Source organism: Manacus candei, unplaced genomic scaffold, assembly GCF_025592945.1.
Source record: "Manacus candei isolate 608988 ecotype Guabito, Panama unplaced genomic scaffold, ASM2559294v1 h1tg000033l, whole genome shotgun sequence".
In the NCBI taxonomy this organism is placed as follows: Eukaryota; Metazoa; Chordata; class Aves; order Passeriformes; family Pipridae; genus Manacus; species Manacus candei.
This window is the reverse complement of record NW_026138081.1, coordinates 5,012,898-5,032,400: the sequence shown is the minus strand read 5'-3', so window position 1 is coordinate 5,032,400 and position 19,503 is coordinate 5,012,898. Positions and strand designations below refer to the sequence as shown.

Sequence of the window (19,503 nt, the reverse complement as noted above, 5' to 3'; positions counted from 1 at the left end):
CATAACAACATTCCCCAGGAACACAACAAACTTGAGCACTGCAAGTAGAACTGGCTTTGTAAGTACAAATCTGAAATGGGAGTTTGGGACTACAAAAAAGACCCCAACATTTAAAAGCATTTCAACCCAAATTAAATTAAAAATTCAAATGCATTTCTCCCACCTCATCCCTTCAGCTGCAAGGTAGTTTGGGATGGCAGCTGTAATTCAAATCAATCTCTAACTATTTGAAATGCTTAAACAAAATCCTTGCTTACAGTCAATTGGTTAAATCGTCTGCTAGGTCAAGTCCTTGATTTAAGTGCAGTTTGTTCATATAAGGTAATGGAAAACAACAGCTCATATCCTTAAGTATGTGTGCATGTCTTTATAATGAGCCTGTATATAATCAACACATCAAGACTCAATAAATCCTATTCCAACAGCAGAATAAGCCTGCTTGTGTTACTGTGAATTAATCTCTCTTCTGGCTGACAGAGCTTGGACTCCACCCTCCTCGAGGGACCCTTGTCCTTCCATGACAGGGGACAGGGAAAGACAGCTGATTTTGGCAGCTGCTAGAGTTTTTTCTGCTGCCAGGGAGGAAAATACTGCAAGGCACATAAGGGGAGGCTAAGTGACCTATTTACACAGCAAGGGGGTGAGTGATTACCACCAACAAAAAGGAGCAGGCAAGCACAGCCCACCTGGGATATCCTTGCAGACTTATCTGAACTTAGAGTTTCCCTGTGTATTTATGGTGACAACTCTTAAAGACATTTTTGCATTAACCCGTCCTCCAGAGGAAAGTCTACACAGGTTTCCCATAAACAGGCATGATTGGATTTCAGTGCTTTCCTTCAGGAAGTACTAATTTCAAGGATTCATATAGCATTAAAAAGTACTGACAAAAGAGGATACTACTAAGGACTCGTAGCAAGCTGAGCCCTCTCCTAACTTTGGGCTATCAAAATAACAGACACGTCAGAAAGCACAAAGTCAGCATAGCCTTAGATGACAGAAAATTTGTTCTCTCTTGGTGCAGAGGGAAGCACAGCAACTATGAGTGAAAAAAGCCCAATCTGCTGTCTGCCATTGTTGTGCTGTCACCTTTTGTGTTTTGCCCAGTTCTGATAAAAAGGCACATCACATCTCTATTGAGAGCACCCTGGCCATTGCAGAGGCCATCTCTCACCTAATGTTGTAAGGCAAAATGATTGATTTGTCCTGACAGATCAGGGATGCACATCTTGGAAACAGCATAAGTCACAGAGCAGCATTTTGTCAGGAACATTGCTGCTGTGTATTTTTCCTCCAGGGAGCAGTTTGGGTGGAACATACAGTGCTTTATGCCAGTCAGCATTTCTCAAGTGAGCTGCACACACTTAGTTTTAAAGGTCTGTTCACATGTCCAAAGACAGCACAAAGAACACAGTTCTCTCACTTCTAAATAAATAAACAAACAAATGATAGCACACACCATTGTTCCCTTAGGTTTCTCAAAGCATCTGCCTTACCTACCTCTCTCTGATGCCGTGCTCCATCCATGCACCAATCTGGCTGCACATTACCACATTCAAGAAGCAAGGTTAGGGTGCTACTGAGCTGGAGCTACCCATGCTGTTGAGGGCCCAGGCAGAGCAGACACACACATACTGCACGTCCTGCTCTGATTGCGAGCAATCTCATACATCCAAGCTTATGAAATACATCAGAGATGGAGATGGAAAGGACTTTTATATGCTTTGATAGTACTAGGTTTGTCCCTGCTGGCTGCACTGATGTAGGAACACCGGTATGTGGCAACGAAGGGATTAAAAACAGGCGCACCTACCTGTCTGCCATCTTTTTGATTGCAGGTTTCCACTGTGATTTGAGAGCCAGTAGAGAAGGAGGTAATGGAAAGACACTTGTCCTGCTGTCTAATTAAAGGGTCACTGAATACCCACTCCTTTGGAATAAGAAAAAGAAAGGTTCCATTAGGATCACAACAGCAATCAGATGAGGGAGAGAGTTTTTTCCATCAGATATTAAAAAACCTCTATCCTTTGTTCTATTCTTATCAAAGGCTCCCTGGGAAGACTACCACAGCAGTCTTCACCCGATCAGAAGTTTATGCTCAGGCTTGGTGCACCATGACCATTTCAAAGCCTGCAGCTAGCTCCCCTCACCATCTGAGATGTCAGATTAACCTTGGATCCCATGCAACTCTTTGCTCTGCAGCTTTACAGATTCAGGACTACAAAGCAAGGAGGACCCTGAGCCCTGACTTACAAGACGTGCAACTGCTTCTGCACATTTTACAGCAGACATGTTCTGTAACAGGTATCCTGGACCTATAGATTGTCAAGCGAAGCAAAACACATGCAAGCATATCCATGTATCATCAGCACACATAAAGGACAAGCTGCTTCATTTTTCCCTCTGACTAGAGGGATGACTGACCCAATCAACTATTATTACTGTACTTTCCCCAAGGAAGAAATACAAAATGCAGTAAATTTCAGAGATTTCAAATGGTAATGACATGGAACAATGAGTCAGATTAAACAGCACATTGAATGCTGGCTGCAAACTAGTTTCTAACAGTTAACAGATGTGAATATGTGTTTTCTGGCATAAAATATCCTACTGTGACCCTTAACTTTCTCAAGCTGCTTCCCTGCTGCTTTTAATCGCCAAAAGAAGAGGTTGAGTGCAGATCTTCAGCTCACATAAACCAGTACAGTTCCACAGCAGTTAGGAGAGCTGCACCATATTACTGCAGCTGGGATCTTAGCTATTTAAACTCTATTTGGGCTTTAAATTGAAACACATCTGTAAAACAGCACAATTCAAGTTATCTGCAGCTACAGCTAAACTGGCAGACCAAGGAATGTTTCTGATCCTGGGAAAATCTCTTACCCACATGCTGAAGTACTAGCCAAGCACAGCCATGGAACGATTCTGGTGGGTTGGACAATGAAGCAGAGCACATCCGAGCAACAATCTGAGTGGGAACAGCTACATGACTTAAACCCTGGTTGCACATCTACTGCACAACTTGTCACCCCCGGGGCATTCAAGCACTACCTTTCGTCTTTGAGTGATGGAACTTCCTACACTATGCCTGACTGCTGAGTCTGTTGAGCCAACAAAGGTCAAAGAGATGGGCACAGCTTGTTCTTCTGCTTGTGATTAAAATCATTCTTCCAAATGGCCAAATTCTTCCTTCATTCACCTCCATATAAACCCACCAAGGACAGAAATGCCTTTTCAATCTCAGGTAATAAAAAGGGTAGAAGCAGCAGCAAAGCACCAAACTGAAGTGTGCCTTACCTGAGTGACAGGTGGATTGTTCACTGTCCCTTTACAGTTTCCCATGACAGCCAATATATTCCCTGTGGTATCCTGTGCCTGAGACTCCAGGCAGTTTCCTCCTTGTTTAATTATTCCTGGAATCAACTCCTTTTCAGGAATCCTTGAAGTAAAATGACAGTTGCATGGTACTTCATATTCAGAAATGTCCAAAGCACTTTCACATTTATAAGGGCTTAACAGGCCCCTGACTGAAACACAGTCCCCTATATTTGACAGAAAAGGAACAATATTATGCTATTCATTTGAAATATATGGAGGAGGCAAAAGTCAAGGAAGAACTTGGTCAAAGGACTGGTATCTTTTTGTTTCAGAAGGCATATCAGGATCTTTAGGTATACCCCAAGCAGTTTAATGTGTTGATTCTGAAATTCTGAAAGAGGCCATTTCCAGCAAAAAGTTATATCCACACTGATTTACCCTGCTTCTGCCTCCCCCTTTTTCAGTCTTCTCCCTACTGGTAACACATACTCATTGTCTCAATGGTAGGAATACAGGTAAAGTCTGTCAAAGCCAGACTACAGCTGGATGTTTTAGCCTCCACTCATGTTAGCCACAGACTGAGACGCAAAGGTGTGTTGGATAGCATGTGCTAACAAACACAGATCTATCCAGGCTACCTCCCAGCTGAGCAAGGGCACAAACACTACTGAGTCCTGACCCAGGGCAGGTGAAGTCACAGGCATTCATCAGAGCTTTCTCTGAATCACCCACACCTCTGCACTGAGGCTGTCCAGCTCTACTTGGCTCAACTACCTCCAGGCAGAGCATCCAACAGGCAGAGACCAAGTCATAACTGGGAGGGATGTAGTGCTCATCCCCACCCTGCACCTCTGAAAACACCACTGTTGCACATCTCCAAGGGACAGCTATGCGGGGCGGAGCAGAAGGCTCCCAGAGGCAGGAGCAACAAACCTTTTGCAGAGTTGTGATGATATATGCCAGGAAAACACAGGAGGTTTCTCACCAAAAAGAAGAATTGAGGAAAACCTTTTCTAAGCGTAAGTCTTTCCTTTGTCCACTGCCATCAAGGCTCAGCTTCTCACTGTGACCCACCTCCCAAATCCTTCAGAGATTTCTCCAAGTGAAAAACTGACTCACTTGAGCTCAGGGTAGACATTCTCCAGATACCACTGGAAGGATTTACAGTTCAGTTTGCGTCGCTGCTCCATTCGGTCTGCAACACTGGAAACAAAAGCAGTTGTTGAGGATAAGGCAGTGAACAGGAGGGAGGGGAACAGTGAAGATTAGCCAGGAGGTTTGAGGGAGATTATATGACGTTTTGCCATTACTCATTCTCCCACAAAGCTGTTGCTTGGTTCAGAGCACTAGCAGTGACCTGAGGTGAAAAGGAGAGAGGCAAGTGGCAAGAAACAAAAATGGAAGAAAGCTGTTCTTCCAGAAAGCTCTTCTTCCACTTCCTTTAGCTCAGAGTGATGGCAGGGCCCAGGTCCTACCTTGTTAAATAATACATTGCAGTAAAACTACTGTAGGATCAGGAAAGCACTTCTGCCTCTGAGTGCCCCTGCAGACACATATCATGAAAGTTGCACAGTGATCAGCTGCTGAAAAGGCCTAGAAAGTGTTTATGCTCAGGTATGCACGTATGATTAATCTGTGTGTGCTAAAGAGTGTGTCTAGCTCATGGTAGCAGCTCTAGGCTCAGGCTGGGTTTCAGACCTGGAGAACTTAGTTATTTGCTCTTAAGCTGTTTGGGGAAAGGGAATAGTATAAAGGGAGACTAATTCAACATCTCAGTAACTGTCTGCTGCACCAGTCCTCACATTGTTGATTTGCTTGGCTTTAGCTGGCTGAACAAGAGAATTTCTCTCAAGCAGTCACTCTCAAGTGGGGTTCTGCAGGGCTCCATCTTAGGCCCTGTGCTCTTCAACATCTTCATAAATGACTTGGAGGCAGGACTGGAGTGGATACTCAAAGGCAGGGAGGCCATGCAGAAAGACCTCAACAAATTAGAGAACTGGGCAATCACCAACCATATGAAGTTCAATGAGGAAAAGTGCTGGATATTGCACCTGGTATGGGGCAACCCCATACGTTCCTACAGACTGGGGAATGCGATGCTGGAAAGCAGTGCCATAGAAAGGGACCTGGGGGTCCTGGTCAATGGCAAGTTGAATATGAGTCAGCAGTGCCCTGGCAGCCAGGAGGGCCAACCCTGTCCTGGGGGGCATTGGGCAAAGCATCGCCAGCCGGTCGAGGGAGGGGATTGTCCTGCTCTGCTCTGCACTGGAGCAGCCTCACCTTAAATACTGTGTGCAGTTTTGGGCACCACAATATAAGAAATACATTAAGCTGTTAGAGAGAGTCCAAAGGAGGGCAATGAAGATGGTGAAGGGCCTTGAGGGGAAGCTGTATGAGGAGCAGCTGAAGTCACTTGGTCTGTTCAGCCTGGAGAAGAGGAGACTGAGGGGAGACCTCATTGCAGTCTACAACTTCCTTGTGAGGGGAAGAGGAGGGGCAGGCAGTGATCCCTTCTCTGTGGTGACCAGTGACAGGATCTGAGGGAATGGCCTGAAGTTGTGTCAGGGGAGGGTTAGGTTGGATATTAGAAAAAGGTTCTTCACCCAGAGGGTGGTTGGGCACTGGAACAGGCTTTTCAGGGAAGTGGTCACAGCACCAAGGCTGACAGAGTTCAAGAAGCGTTTAGGTGATACCCTCAGGCACATGGTGTGACTCTTGGGGATGCTCCTGTGCAGGGCCAAGAGTTGGACTCAGTGATCCTTGTGTGTCCCTTCCAACTCAGCATATTCTGTGATTCTGTGAGCAGTGAAACCAGGAGCTCTTGTCTTCAAGCTGTAACACTACACTTGGGTGTTGGAACAAATTTCAACTGTACTTATGCACCTTGCCATCCTCAGCCCCCAGAGGCCACTGTACATATACATGAGGCCACACACCTCAGGAAAATGTACTTAGATTCTATATACCAAAATTGTGGGGAAGGAGGGTCCATTATAGGCCCCGTTGTCAGTGATGGTGTCAAAGGCATTTCCATTCTAAAATCTAGATATAATGGTTCTAGATTAAAGTTCACAGGATTGTTACTACAGGTCAAGAAATTGCCTGAAATCAAAGCCTTACACTTTGTTCCAGCTCTTATTCAGCCAATGCTACCACTAAAGTCACTAGGAAGTCTGTGTGAACAAGAGCTGCAGGTTTGGCCCCTAAAACACATGAGCAATATATCCATGTACAAAATGCAATAGTCCGATTTCCCTCACAAGCAGCAGGGTTACTTGCTATTTGGCCCTAGTCCAGCTGCTGCAGTCAGCTCAAGGACAGATAAATTAGGCAGGCAAAGCTATTTGTACCAAGATATGTAATGCATCATGATAATAAAGCACAATGTACAGCAAAAAAAGTGACCTGCTTGTCATCAAATAAGAAGGACATGCATCATTACCCAGAGCACATAGCTACACATTTGAGATACAACCACATTTGCCAAGTCCTTACACTGATACAATAGCCATTTGTTCACAGGCAGATACAACCCAGAGGTATACAGCACTCCTGGGATTTTTACATTTATTTGGGATTCAAAGGGGTTTGATAGCACAGAGAGCAAGCTCTCCTCTCATCTCAGTCCATCACTGATTTCTGGGTCACAGAGAACGGTTAAGCCTGTAACAATGAATCCCATGTGGCCTGAAGACAGCTTTAGCAAAGGTGCTGTAAGGAGCACAGTTCTGCAGAGATTGTGTTTCTGAATGACATGTCTCACCACTGGCCATGTTCTCTCCTGCCCTACAAACCAGGCAAACTACCCATTCACTCATCAGGAAAGAGTGGAGTGCACCAAGTGCAACCTGCCCCATGTGCCAGCCAGCTGTGCTTGCCCTGAGATTCTATCCACACAGGAACTTCAGGTCAAGCTCTAGTAACTGCATAGCTTGCATTTCTAGAACAGCTGCATGTTGTGTTAAAAAAATATTCCTATCAATCCACTTAAAATGTTTGGTCTTTTAATTTCATTACAGATCCCTCTGGCCTGCTGCTAACAGATGATTTATGCAAAGTTACTGGGGGAAAAATAAAGGGAATTAGAAGCAAACCTCATTAGCCAGACACTCAAGCTACAACCTCCCTGGCAAGCAAGCCTTTTAGAGCATCTCTGTTTCTCACACTTAGCCCCAGAGAAGATCTAAAAACTATTTGTTGCTATCAAGCGTTTTACCACAGCCTCCTACCAAGGTCTGGGGGCAGCTTACCTTCCAAACGATTTCCCAATAGCAGATGGCCGGGCCTCATAGTAGTACTGCTTGTATTCATCCATCCACACCTCTGCTGTGCGCTTGGTGTTCCTGCAGGGGGATGAGGAGATGATTTGCTGAGTGCTGTTGGAGAACCTGCCCTCCCAGTGAGCAGGTACTGACTGGGTGAGCAGAACTAAGGCCTGTCTGCCAGGAGGGAGTGGGGGATGGTCCCAAATATGAAACACACTGGGCAGTATGGATGGATAGAGATTGAATGTGTTAAGTCTACAAAGCCTTGCAGGAACGCTTCTGTTTGGAAGTTAAAATTTTAATAGCCATAGTTTACCATGACTTTTTCACACATACTCCCTCTGCAGAGACACCTGGACTGACTGTCACCATCCTACTCATTTACAGTATTCCTTTCCCCAGATTAGAATAACACTATTGGATAATTCAGCTTGGAATGCACTTCTAACATCTAACATTCTGCCCAAACCAGACTAGCTTCATATTAGGTCATGTTGTTCAGTGTCTTTACTGGTTGAGTTTTGAAATCTCCAAGGATGGAGATTTCACTGCCTTTCTGGGGCCCTGAGACAATGCTTAACCACTCTCATTGTCAAACACTTTGTCTCAACACTCTTCCCTTCCCATCTATCCTGCAGTAGAAGTCATCCTCAGGGCTTCTCTCAGAGCACATACAGCTCAGAGACAACAGAGATAACTAAGGACTGCCAATACACAGGTACATGTCATAAGGCAGTATCCATGAACAGCCAGAGTCTCACTCTGGGGTACTGTTCCCCCTTCCACTGCAGACTGAGGAGGAACAAGACGCACTAATACAAACAGAGAAGGGAATGGGTTTTGTTCACAGAAAACAGCAACTCATCCTTCCCTTGAGAACAGATGCTCAGCCACAAGCTGTTCTCTGTTACCAGGCAGAAAGACAACACAGAATTCAGGCTTATTTAGACATATCCAACATGAAGGTGATCTGGCTGCTACCAGGAACTACTCAACACCTACTTGATGTAAGTCAGTGCATTGCCCTCAGGAAAGTCATAGGGATGGCGCTTCCTGAACACGTGTCCCACTCGACTGCAGGGAACGATCTCCAAGCTGCCACCACACATCCACACTCGGAAAGAGAGCTCTGGAAGAGACCCCAAGAGTCATACAGATACAGGCAGATCGGCAGCAGTTCCAAAAAGGGCAACTTCCTTGCCCCTCTGCTCTAGATGTATTGCCTGCAACAGCAAAATCAGGAAAAGCAATGCCATGGTGAGAGAAGAGAAACTGTTCTCCCTTCGTTAAAATGGAGGCAACCCTTGTGGCTCAGAGACTTCCTAGCCTTCTCCAGTCCTGCTCCTCTTTAGTTCCCTGAGCATTTCAGTGAGACACCTTTGCATCTGACCAGGTCATTGAGGTTTCTGTCAGGCCTTCAGGATGGCATTTGTCAACAGTGACATCATTGCCACACCCACCTTGTTTTGGACTCTTGTAACATTCCTCCCTGCACATAGATGGAATTAAAAAAGGAAGAATTACTGTGTAAAGCAAATCATGTGAGGAAGAAAGGGAGTTTAGAAGATAAAGAGAAAGACGAGAACAAGATGAGGGTATAGAGATTCAATGTCTAGAGCAAAGTCCTCTCCCTTATACCTCTAGGTTATCCACCCTACAATGGCTTCTTGTTCTGGTTGGGTCTATTTCTAATTTAACAAAAAAAAAAGAAAATAAAAAAGAAAATAAGTGGATGACTGTGTTACAGTCTGTCAACAGTTGCCTCTGCTGGGGAAGCTGCTCAGAGCAGATATGAGTCTAATAGTATGACTATAAAAATATGGAGAGAATCCTGCTACTTGAAGAAATCCACCCTATCCTGAAGCTAAATTCAACATTTTGGTAAAGGATTAGAAGAACATGGAGCTTTGATGTACAGGCACTTATTTGCATCACAGAAGATATGTGACCTTGCTCAAACTTATGAGTCTGTCCTCGCAAATTTAATCACTGCCACACCAGAGGGGTTTTCCACTCACATTTCATGTGGTGCTGAGAAGAGAAGAAGGAAGAAGGAAAATGAAAATTAGCTGGGTAGTTTGGTAGTCCTTATCAAAAGGGCTTCAGATTGTATAGACTAATTACTTCAAAAATTTTACGCAGTTGGGATCTCCCTCCAGTAATGCCTGAAGTATGTGGCTCTGATGTTTAGAAATTAAAAAGAAATTATGCATCCAGATCTATTGGATGTTTGAAAGCATATATACACACTAACATCTTCCCAACCTTCATCTTCGTCCATTGCTTTCCTCTCTGCACACTGAGAGAGGTTGTTAAACAGTAAGTTGCAGGGTGGGGGAAGGTGGTGCATTTAATCTAGCTTCTAAGTAAAAAAACGCATTTTACTATACCGTATTTTGTGGCATTTCTTACTATCTCTTGTCTCTCCTTGTCTCTTTTCCTGAGCTTATTATTTTCAGTTTCTTTTCAAAAGGGAGTTCCAGATTTGAATAGAGGAAGGGTTTTAAAACAAAGAAAAAAAAAGCCCAAGACATAAGTTTATGTCTGGTGGTGTGTCCAGCTGGCATTTGCTCTCCTGGAATGAGGTTCTGACTCACTCTGGCCTACAGCAAAAATATAACTCTCAGTCTAGCATGTGTAACTTAAAGTCTCGTCCATTTCCCAAGAGAGGATTTCTCATGCCATCTTAGACACACAGACAGACTGCATGTCCAGGTTTGTAAATGATAAAACTCTTTAAAGAAGAGGCAAAAGAATGCAGATTTTGGACACATCAGAGAAAATTAAAACCAAACATAACTTATTAAGGACTTTCATCCATCCTCTGATGAAAAATAGAACTTTTTGCTGTACATTTTTCAGGAAGTGACCTAGTCTATATGTGTTTTAAATTACTTAATCACTGTGTTTTTTCCCCATCACAGTGGAAAAAAGGGGATTTACCAGCTCACATCCAGCTGGAAGGATATTTAAGCAGCTGGTAATTGCTGCCTGATCATTTTTGTGTACCTGCTGTGTGTGTAGAGCTCATCCAGCTCTGTGCCCTTCCCATACATTCTCTTATCCTATTTCCTCACACAAAAAAAGTTTCAAAGTAGTCTATTAAAAATGGCCTTCGTGAGCAGAGAATGGCCCATCCCACCCACTCAAATTAGTCAGAACCCCTCTTCCACCTCATCTAAAATGATGACCTAATCCAAACAGTTTCTTTCCACTCAAAACTGTAATTTTAAGTAAAAATAGTGTTTCAGAATATTATTAATAGTTTTCCTTAATCAGAAAACCCAGTTTTCAATTAAGTATGGTTAACATTTTTTTTATAGAGGCTAAATTAACCATTCTGAATTTTTCAGGGAAAATTAATATTTCTTGTTGTCAAATACAGGTTGGTTTCTATCCCTCTGCATTCAACAGTAACAGGCTCAACAGAGGATAAGATACAAGTGATGGTAGACACAGAATTTACAGGAAAACCACGTAACAAGGCAAAGCTGGCAAGCCCTGTACATGTTGCTGAGTCTCACACAGCCTGGCCCAGCCACTGCCAGGCTTTACAAGAGCAATTTCAAGGAGAACGAAGCAATTCTGTGGAGGTTTTGAACAGCTCTACCTGTAAGAATGGCCGTGAGTGTGCAGATAATTTACTGCTACTTATGGCAGAGAGCTCTGCTTATTATCATACTACTGATATCATACAGACCAAACAACAACACTGGGCTCCCAGGTGGGCAGAAGCAGACAAACAAAAACCTAAAGAAATATTCTTTCTCCCTCCTTGAGGCTTACACCTTTTACAGAGTTGCAGCTCAGAGGTTGGCAGAATGTCCAAGTAGCTGGCTCTGCAGCTGAAGCAGGGCTAGTGACAGCAAGGAGCTGAGTCTGGCTGTGCAGAGGAGTCCAAGGGACAAAGAAGAGGGGATCTTCATGCCTGGGTAAAGGCTTCCTGGCACAGTGCTTAGCTGATGTTACTAGCACTGTTGAGATCCCAATGCCAGCCCCATGTAATATCTCTTTTTAATATAATGAATATCATAAAACTGAAGCAAGACCTGAGAAAACAGAGGACACAAGCACTTATTATTAGATATTTTGCTTTTAAAATGTGGTACTTTGATATTCTACTATCAGCCCAAAATATTATTTCCTGGTTTCAGAAAGCATTTCAGAAACAAGCAGTTCTCACAGCTGTGTTCAGAGAAACAAAAGTTTCCTCTTCCTGACTAGCTTGTTCTTCCTAGTTGGTTCTCCAGGTGCTAGAAAATACCATACAAATTCTTCTTTAAAGGGTTTTATTTACAAATCTGTGACATTTATGCAAGCTGTAGAAATAGAATTTTCTTTAGCAGTGTTAGCTACAGAAAAATCTACTTAAGTTAGTGCAAGACAGCATAAGGCTTTTATCACTTCAGCTCCACCTGCACCATTTCTAAATGAATGCCCCAAATACTTGAGGTCTCCATGAACCTCTCATGGCATCTTCTTGCATTTGTCACTAACATCTGGTGACATTGCAGCACCCCTTCACACTGATCAAAGAGAGATTCCTGGAATATCTCTGCTGCCATTAAGTGCAAGGACACAGGTTTAAGCACCATGCCCTATAACAGCACTACAGCGGACAGACTACACTGGGCCTCTGAATGCTTTATATGTTTGTGATGCCCTAGTCTGCTTCTAAATGTTTGCATTCTGAATCTATTTGTAATCAAATTTCATTTACAAAGACACTTGTTTTATTAGGAAAAATATCTTTCTGACCTGTCAAACTGGGAGACCAACTTGGACTTATCTACGAGAGAGGAACAGATATAAGAGACTGTAGGAGTGGCTGTCCACTTCAGAGCTGGAGCAACACAGACTGTCATGTGAAGAACTGGAGGAATGTTCTCCAAAAAGAAGTAACCATTTAAATTTCAGGAGGTTCCTCCTTCTTTCTTGTACTGTGGAAGCACCTGTATAATAGCACATATGCCTGTAAGAGAGTGTAGCCCTGCTTGCAGAATGTCTCCACTTTATGCTGACAGCAATAACAGCTCCGACCACCATGGGGATTACCTGGCCATGTCCCTAACCTTACACTGACAGACAGACCAGATCTCTCAGAAGAAGAATTCTGGTAAGTGATGAAGACTGGGAAGAGGTTCTGCATTAGTGTGCCATTCCCTTGAATGACAATTCCCTACACTTACCAAAATTTTCTCCTCCCCAGATGTCCATTTGAGTATCATATTTTCCCAGGTGGTTAAACCAGGACTTGTCAATCACAAAGATGCCTCCTGCTATAACAGGGGTTCTGGAAGAGAAAACAGAAGCCCACAAAATAATCACAAGTATATGTAGCACCACAAGCTTAATTTTAGAGGGCAGACAATTTATCCAGGCCTGACAAATTTTACCTCATGTAAAAGAGAAAAAGAGTAGAGTTGGGAAGTGAACCTGCAGCAAGTTTCTGAGATCCATCTCACTAGATCATTCTCCTGCAAGCAGATGATGGTCTTAGATGGTCCTGCAAGCACTACAGGAGTAATGCTGTGTCTTTTGCATTTATACAAATATTCACAGTATGAAGGAATGACAGGGGCACTGTCTGATGACTGTGTTCACCAATTAGACACAGTGTGACAGGCTGTTGCGTTTATTGCTCTGCTGTTACCAAGCTGGTTGCCTCTGATGTGCAAAACAGAGGCTCACAAATCACACAGAGGAGTTAAATGATACTTTTATATTACAAATAGGGAGCTTTATGCCTATACAGACAAGCACCGTGACTTTTCATATCAGGATTTGTTACATTCTACACGTTTCAGAGCCATGTACACTGCAGTGAGGCTGGCAACAACTGTCTCATCTGTCCATCGACATGCAGATTTAGGAGGCGAAAGTAACTCTGTGCCCACATTATTAAGTAAGATTCAGTTTTCCAATCTGCTTTACACCTGCTGGATGACTGTTTATCTGCTTCAGTCCTTAAGTTTTCACTTGAAAGGTAGAGGTAATTAAAAAACCCCAAAGGGATTTCTGAGGCATTCAGTGTGTTGAGTGAGGGAGATCACAAGAACAAACATATAGAAGAAGAGGTGGCTTGTAGAGGCGGCATGCATGATAGTATATAATTCCTGTTCTTACAATATTCAGAGGGTATTGACCTCAATGCATGCAAAAACTAACATGAAGAGTTTGTCATCATCAAGTGAACTCTCTGGCATTTTGTCCTCAGCAAGGCAGTCTCTGTACCCTCCTTGCCATACAGGTGAAGGCTTGGTAAAGGCATTTGGAGGACTGTACCCTGTCCATCAGTGACAGTTACCTTATAGACTGAGTTGGGTCTGTTCTGGACATTTTCTGCTCTATAGGAATCTGCTCCCACTTAAAGTGAAGGCTCCAGTCAAACCCTGAGAAGGAAAAAGACACGTCAAATTGGTTTTGTTATTGTAAAAACAATACTACTAGCTTCAGTGATAGTCTCTACCTTTACATCACAAGCTATCTCTTTGTTCCTTCCCTGACCACCCTCACAGTCTACCCAAAATGGCAATAGTCTATCCTAATATAGATGTTACCAGCTTCTGTCTTGGCACCGTCACCCCTTGGCATTACAGACCCCTCCTCAGTTTAATTCCACATCTTCAGGAGAGTGCTGTCAGCGTGAAACGTAATTGTATTTCGGCCAGAAGTGTCTTACACTTCTCTATCTGCCAAAGTTATGAGGTTTAATAAAGTGGGATGTGATGTATTCTGGTAACAAAGGCCTGAAGATCATTGTAAATATCACCTCTTTCAAGGCTACTTATAGCTGGCCTGTGAGGGTAGTTGAGCACAGCACAGTCACTAACTTCATATCATTGTTGAGGGTAGCCAGAGAACAGGTAGCCCTTGGCCACAAGCAGGGCAGAAGTGAACCCCAGCCACAGAACAGGTAGAAGGGCATCAGGCACTGAGGTGACTACAGGAACAGCTGCAGGGGGTTCAGCTGCAGGGCAGAGGTGAAAACGCTTTGAAGAAGATGCCATGAGATAGTCTGGCAGATCAAAGCAGCAACTGGAAGTGCCTGTCAAGACTCCAGTGTACATGTAGCATAGGGAGGGCATGGTGAGACATCTAATCAATTAACTAAGTCCTGAAGTTGCAAACTGTTATGACAGTGATGCAAGCTCAAGCGGAAAACACTAGTTTTGTTCTAACTCTGCAAAGGACTTTGCAAGTTGCAGAGAAAAAAGGACAGAGAATCCATCAGGAAAGATCATCACTGTTTTCTTGGAAAGCTGAAGAGAACGTAACTTATTTTTCATGCACCATCCCTCAGGCCCATCTTACACAAGCCATTCATTATACCCACCTCCCCTCAAATCGGCTGATGCTGCCAGGTAGGCAAAATTATCCAGGCTGATAACATCAATAATTGGACTCACCACTCGGGTATAATCCTGAGGGAGAGAGAGCAAGGGAGAAAAAAAGGAATCAGGCTTTTCTTGAATGTCTGGTAAAGCTGCCAGAGATCAGAAAACACAAAATGTGCCACACAAAGCTGCACATGTAAATCTTTGTCTGATTTCTCCAGTATGGTTCTGGTAGTTGCACAAGGGAACCGTGGCCACTACATCCAAATGTGGAGACAGTGGGTAGTAGCCAGTTGCACTCCATGGATGTGGGAAATGGAGTCAGACTCCAATACCCAGCAGTGCTGCTAAGAAACAGCTATTTACTTCCTACCCAAGTCACAGGGCTTGAATCACGGTCCCAAAAGTTTTGTGCTTGCTTTTGATATCTACCGACAGCATACTTTCTGTTAAGCCATCCTTGCATTAACTCATTATCATCAGTTTAGGAATTATCAAACACCTAATAAAGTATCTTCATAAGAAATACTATGAATCAAGACCCTACACTTAAAAATCATATTGCAAACATTATAATACATATAATACATTATATATAAATTACAATATTAAGATATTGTGAGTACTTTATCGCCATTGAGGGGTATCGATATTTACAGTTTTCCTTTGCAATCCTTTTAGTAAGTAGAAGTTGAATAGTTTTTCAACATCAAAGCACAGGGCATTAAAGACAGTCTTGTGACAGCTGACACATAAGATGAAACCGAGCTGCCAATGCCACAAACAGCACCTTGTTATCAAACAGCTGCCAACATCCATGCCTTTCCTATCAAACCTTCATTTGGTGCCTTGCAGTAGTTCCTCCTGATGTTGCACACATGTTCAGGATGGGGTATCCTAGGTGAGAGTCATCATTCATGTTCATTCCCCTCTGTGCTGTGATGGTTGCCCAGAGAGAGTGTGTTTGCCCAGCCTGAACCCCTCAGCATGCACCTGGCAGCCTGGTGCACCAGCCTCTTCTCCACCAGTCAATGCCAGGACTGGGTAGGGAAAGACTGAAATCCGAACTAGGGTGCATATCAGAAATGTAGGAAGTATGTCAGAAATAGGCTGACTTGAAATCTGCTCACTAAAAAAATTAGTATATCAGAGTCAGCACCCAAGATTTTGCAATTTAGATCCTTCACTGAAGAAACTAGTGAGGTTCTTTCTACTTAGGGACCCCTATGCTGCTGCTGCAGCTTAACTTTAAGACCAATAGTAAAGTAAACATTTACGGGCTTCAGAGACAGAGAATTTATTGAACAGGAATAAAAAGCAGAAGCTTTTTTAGTTATCAATCCTGAAGTTTCATCTTCTTCTGCTCCTTCATATTAAGCCAATCAGACATGGACAAAAAGCATCATTAAAGTCTCCATCCCTTCTCCTGGGGCTCATTACTCCATTGTATCCGCCTTTCAGAGGGGATCAATTACAGGCACTTGCAAGCATGGCTTGACTTTTCCCATCACCTCTCCCCTGCCTTCTCTTACAGCAGAGCTGTATGTCTCTCCCTCGAGCTCTCCAGGGCAGTCAGGGTGACAGCTGCTAATATTTCCGCCTCATTTTCACTCTTCCAGCCTCACATCTATCTTTTGCCAAGTGAACCATCAAAGGGACATCCCTGAACTCGCGGGTGGGTCCTCTGTGCTAGGAAGCTGCTGCATGCACGTTGTGTATGTTGGCAGCTCAGTAGGAACATTAATGGAAGGAAAATTGTGGCAGTGACAAGGCAGAGGGGAGGGTCCAGCAGCAAGAAGGGAGGTGGAAACCATGGAAAAGTTGCAGAGTGTATGCTGTCAAAGTGGGTGTCCTATGTACAGTGAGCAGGACTAGGAAGCACGATACCTGCAGGACACATGAGATACAAGTTGATGGTTCCAGAGTTCACCTTTGCATCCCATCACTCTGCACCTTCTGCCTCGGCACACTATCAGAATGTAGAAGCCCATTAGGGATCTCTTGCCCATCTAGCTCAGGTTGTACTTTCCTCTGTAACAGCCTGCCTGCCTTGGCAGGCTTTGTCCTCACCAGCACTGCTGATGGCATGTGAGGGCAGAGGATCCACCAGCACAAGTCAGGCAAGCTCCATCCATCCCAGAGGGGGATGTGGTGCTCACCTCTTTCACTCTCTGAAGCATTGGCTGCAGCCACTCACTGTTGACTTCACAGTGACTGTCCAAGAAGGTAAGAATGTCAGCAGTAGCCACTTCAGCTCCTCGCACCCGAGAGCGAATCAGCCCTACAGTGAGGAAAGGACAGCAAAGGAGCAGGAAGGTTAGGAAGGGAAATAGTTGAGCCTCGTTCAGAATAAATACTTTGTGTGGCCATTACAAGGGAAGAGCAGGTGAATCTCCTATATCACATCTCCATCAGGAACAGAGAGCAGTTTTAGCAGGGCATCCTCTGGGGGCAGTCAGCTGAGCCCCCCCAGCACACAAAGAATAACTTCTCCTATCGCTTCTCTGCATGACACAGAACTTTCATCTGGTTCCTTCTCTTCCAGCTGTCCCTACAGATACCTTGCTGCTGCCTGCTTGCTATCTCTTCCATTGAGCACCCTGCTCCCTCTCTTACCAATTCCCCGTGACCAAATTCTACTTTCTCTTTCTGCCTTTCTTACTGCTTATCTGCTTTATTCTCATTTGTCCTTTATTCTGCCCTGCAGTCAGAGATATCAGCCTGGTTCTCAGATGTCTCCTTACAGACCATCCCACTATGTGGGAACACTCTTTGTGAACTAAACAGTGGTTCCCGTCTCTCCTTCTAGATCCTCACTCCAGGCCTGCTGTTCACTGACAGCTTTAGAAATAAACCAGCACAGGTGAGTCAAACTAAAGGGCAGCTGGTAAAGTCAGAGTTACCATTTATGCATGCAGGAGATATATGAGAAAAAGCTTTCCTTAATTGTACCTCCTTATGATAGATATATGATTGTTTTTCCTTCTCCCACATCTCCTACATGGCTTGTTATCTTGCACTCTGAATTTAAAAGGACGGGACTTACACCTACATCTTTATTCCTAAAGATCTTAAAATGTGGTCTTTGTTCTAGCCAGGCCTCTGGACTCCACTTCTCATTATTTAAAGTGTGAAATGAGAGCCTTGAAGCCTGAGAGTTGATAAGCCACATTCTCCCTCCACAGAGCCTCCAAACTAGAATACCAAAACAAACTGCAACTATAAGAAATAACATGTAAGCAGCTGTCAGGCAAACAGGGTCATGTGGGAAAATATGCAAAATCTTTGTATGTACAAAGCTTTCCACACTCACCTTCTCGACGCGTGTTTCGTAGACACTTGACCTTTGGGATCTTGGTAAGGAGCTGGCAGTCCTCAGCTTAGGGAAGGCAAAAAAACACATTTGGCACACATGCATGAATTATTTGCCTTCAACAGAGAGCCCCAATTAGCTGTTCTCCTGCTTCTCCATGGGAGGAGAAATTCTACTTTCATTTAGCATCACATTAATCAGCCTGATGGACTTAATCCTGTTGTCTAAAGAGTACACAGAAGAGCACTGCCTGCTTGCTGTCCTTAGACAGCTGAGCCTATGTTTCCCAATCCTCTGAGCAGCCAGGCCTCCAAGAACAATGAGCATGTGCTGGCAATGTGGCACTGGGCACCGATGAAACGGAGGGAACACAGGGAGCTGGGAATGTAAATGACCAGAGTGACAAGGATAAGAGAGTTCTGTCATATAAAGTGATCTTATCCTCTCTCTTTGCCTGCAGCGGCTCATCTGGGCATTTCCTGCCATTTGCTCTCAGGGCACTTTCTGCTTGACTTTGTTTAATAAAGACCAAAGGGATGTGACCCATTTCCTTGGAGACACTATTACATTAACACATGGATGCCTGACCGAGGGCTCTGCTGGCAGCTTGCCAGAAGCTCTTGGCATCTCTTATTTACATTGGCCAGGGAAGATGACAGAGAGGAACAGTTACCTGCTCCAGCCCAGCTGTACCAATGAGCACTGAGTTGTTAGTTCTCTGCCATCTGCTCTCTATTCCTGCCCTAGTACAGGTCATAACAATTTCTAACTTGCTCATTTTTCTTGCTCCAAGTTCACCCCAGTTTCCACATTTATTCCACATTCCTTTTCATGTCTCATGCCCCCCTTTCCCGCTGTCATCCTCCCACAGACTGAGCACTCTGGGGAGAATTCAAGGCCCTTAGCCAAAGTGCATCTTTTAGCATGTTCCTGTACAAGCATTTCCATTCTGAAGGACACATGCAATCTGAAATTCTGCTCTTATGTGGGCACTTTAGCAGCTGCTGCACTATCCAAGGGAAGTGGCAGGTGCTCTGAATTACAAAGTATCATGATTTTGCTGGACCTCTGCTACAAGGGAAGACAATGATCTCATCTTGGCCAAGTCACAACTTCAGGTATGAGAATCCTTATTAACTCGTTCACTCTGCAGGAGCGGAGCACATCACTCTGCCTGCAGCTACTTGCAAGAGAAGACAGACTCTCAGTATCTTTGGAGAAACTGAGGTGGGTATTAAAGCAAAGTGTCAGACCTCAAACACGGGCTAAA

General features: G+C 44.0%; 1 protein-coding gene across 2 annotated transcripts in view; it reads right to left on the bottom strand.

Annotated features, from left to right (window-relative positions):
- GALNT16 (polypeptide N-acetylgalactosaminyltransferase 16) overlaps positions 1-19,503 on the bottom strand; it is a 73,113-nt gene that overhangs the window by 9,462 nt on the left and 44,148 nt on the right. For both annotated transcript variants that reach the window (XM_051791425.1, XM_051791426.1), the window contains exons 5-14: positions 18,234-18,299; positions 17,080-17,201; positions 14,920-15,007; positions 13,891-13,975; positions 12,773-12,876; positions 8,586-8,712; positions 7,569-7,661; positions 4,438-4,521; positions 3,298-3,439; positions 1,814-1,930 (exon numbers count right to left, since the gene is read on the bottom strand). In XM_051791425.1, the coding sequence (XP_051647385.1) occupies positions 1,814-1,930; positions 3,298-3,439; positions 4,438-4,521; positions 7,569-7,661; positions 8,586-8,712; positions 12,773-12,876; positions 13,891-13,975; positions 14,920-15,007; positions 17,080-17,201; positions 18,234-18,299 (1,028 nt within the window). The remainder of the gene's footprint in view (positions 1-1,813; positions 1,931-3,297; positions 3,440-4,437; positions 4,522-7,568; positions 7,662-8,585; positions 8,713-12,772; positions 12,877-13,890; positions 13,976-14,919; positions 15,008-17,079; positions 17,202-18,233; positions 18,300-19,503) is intronic.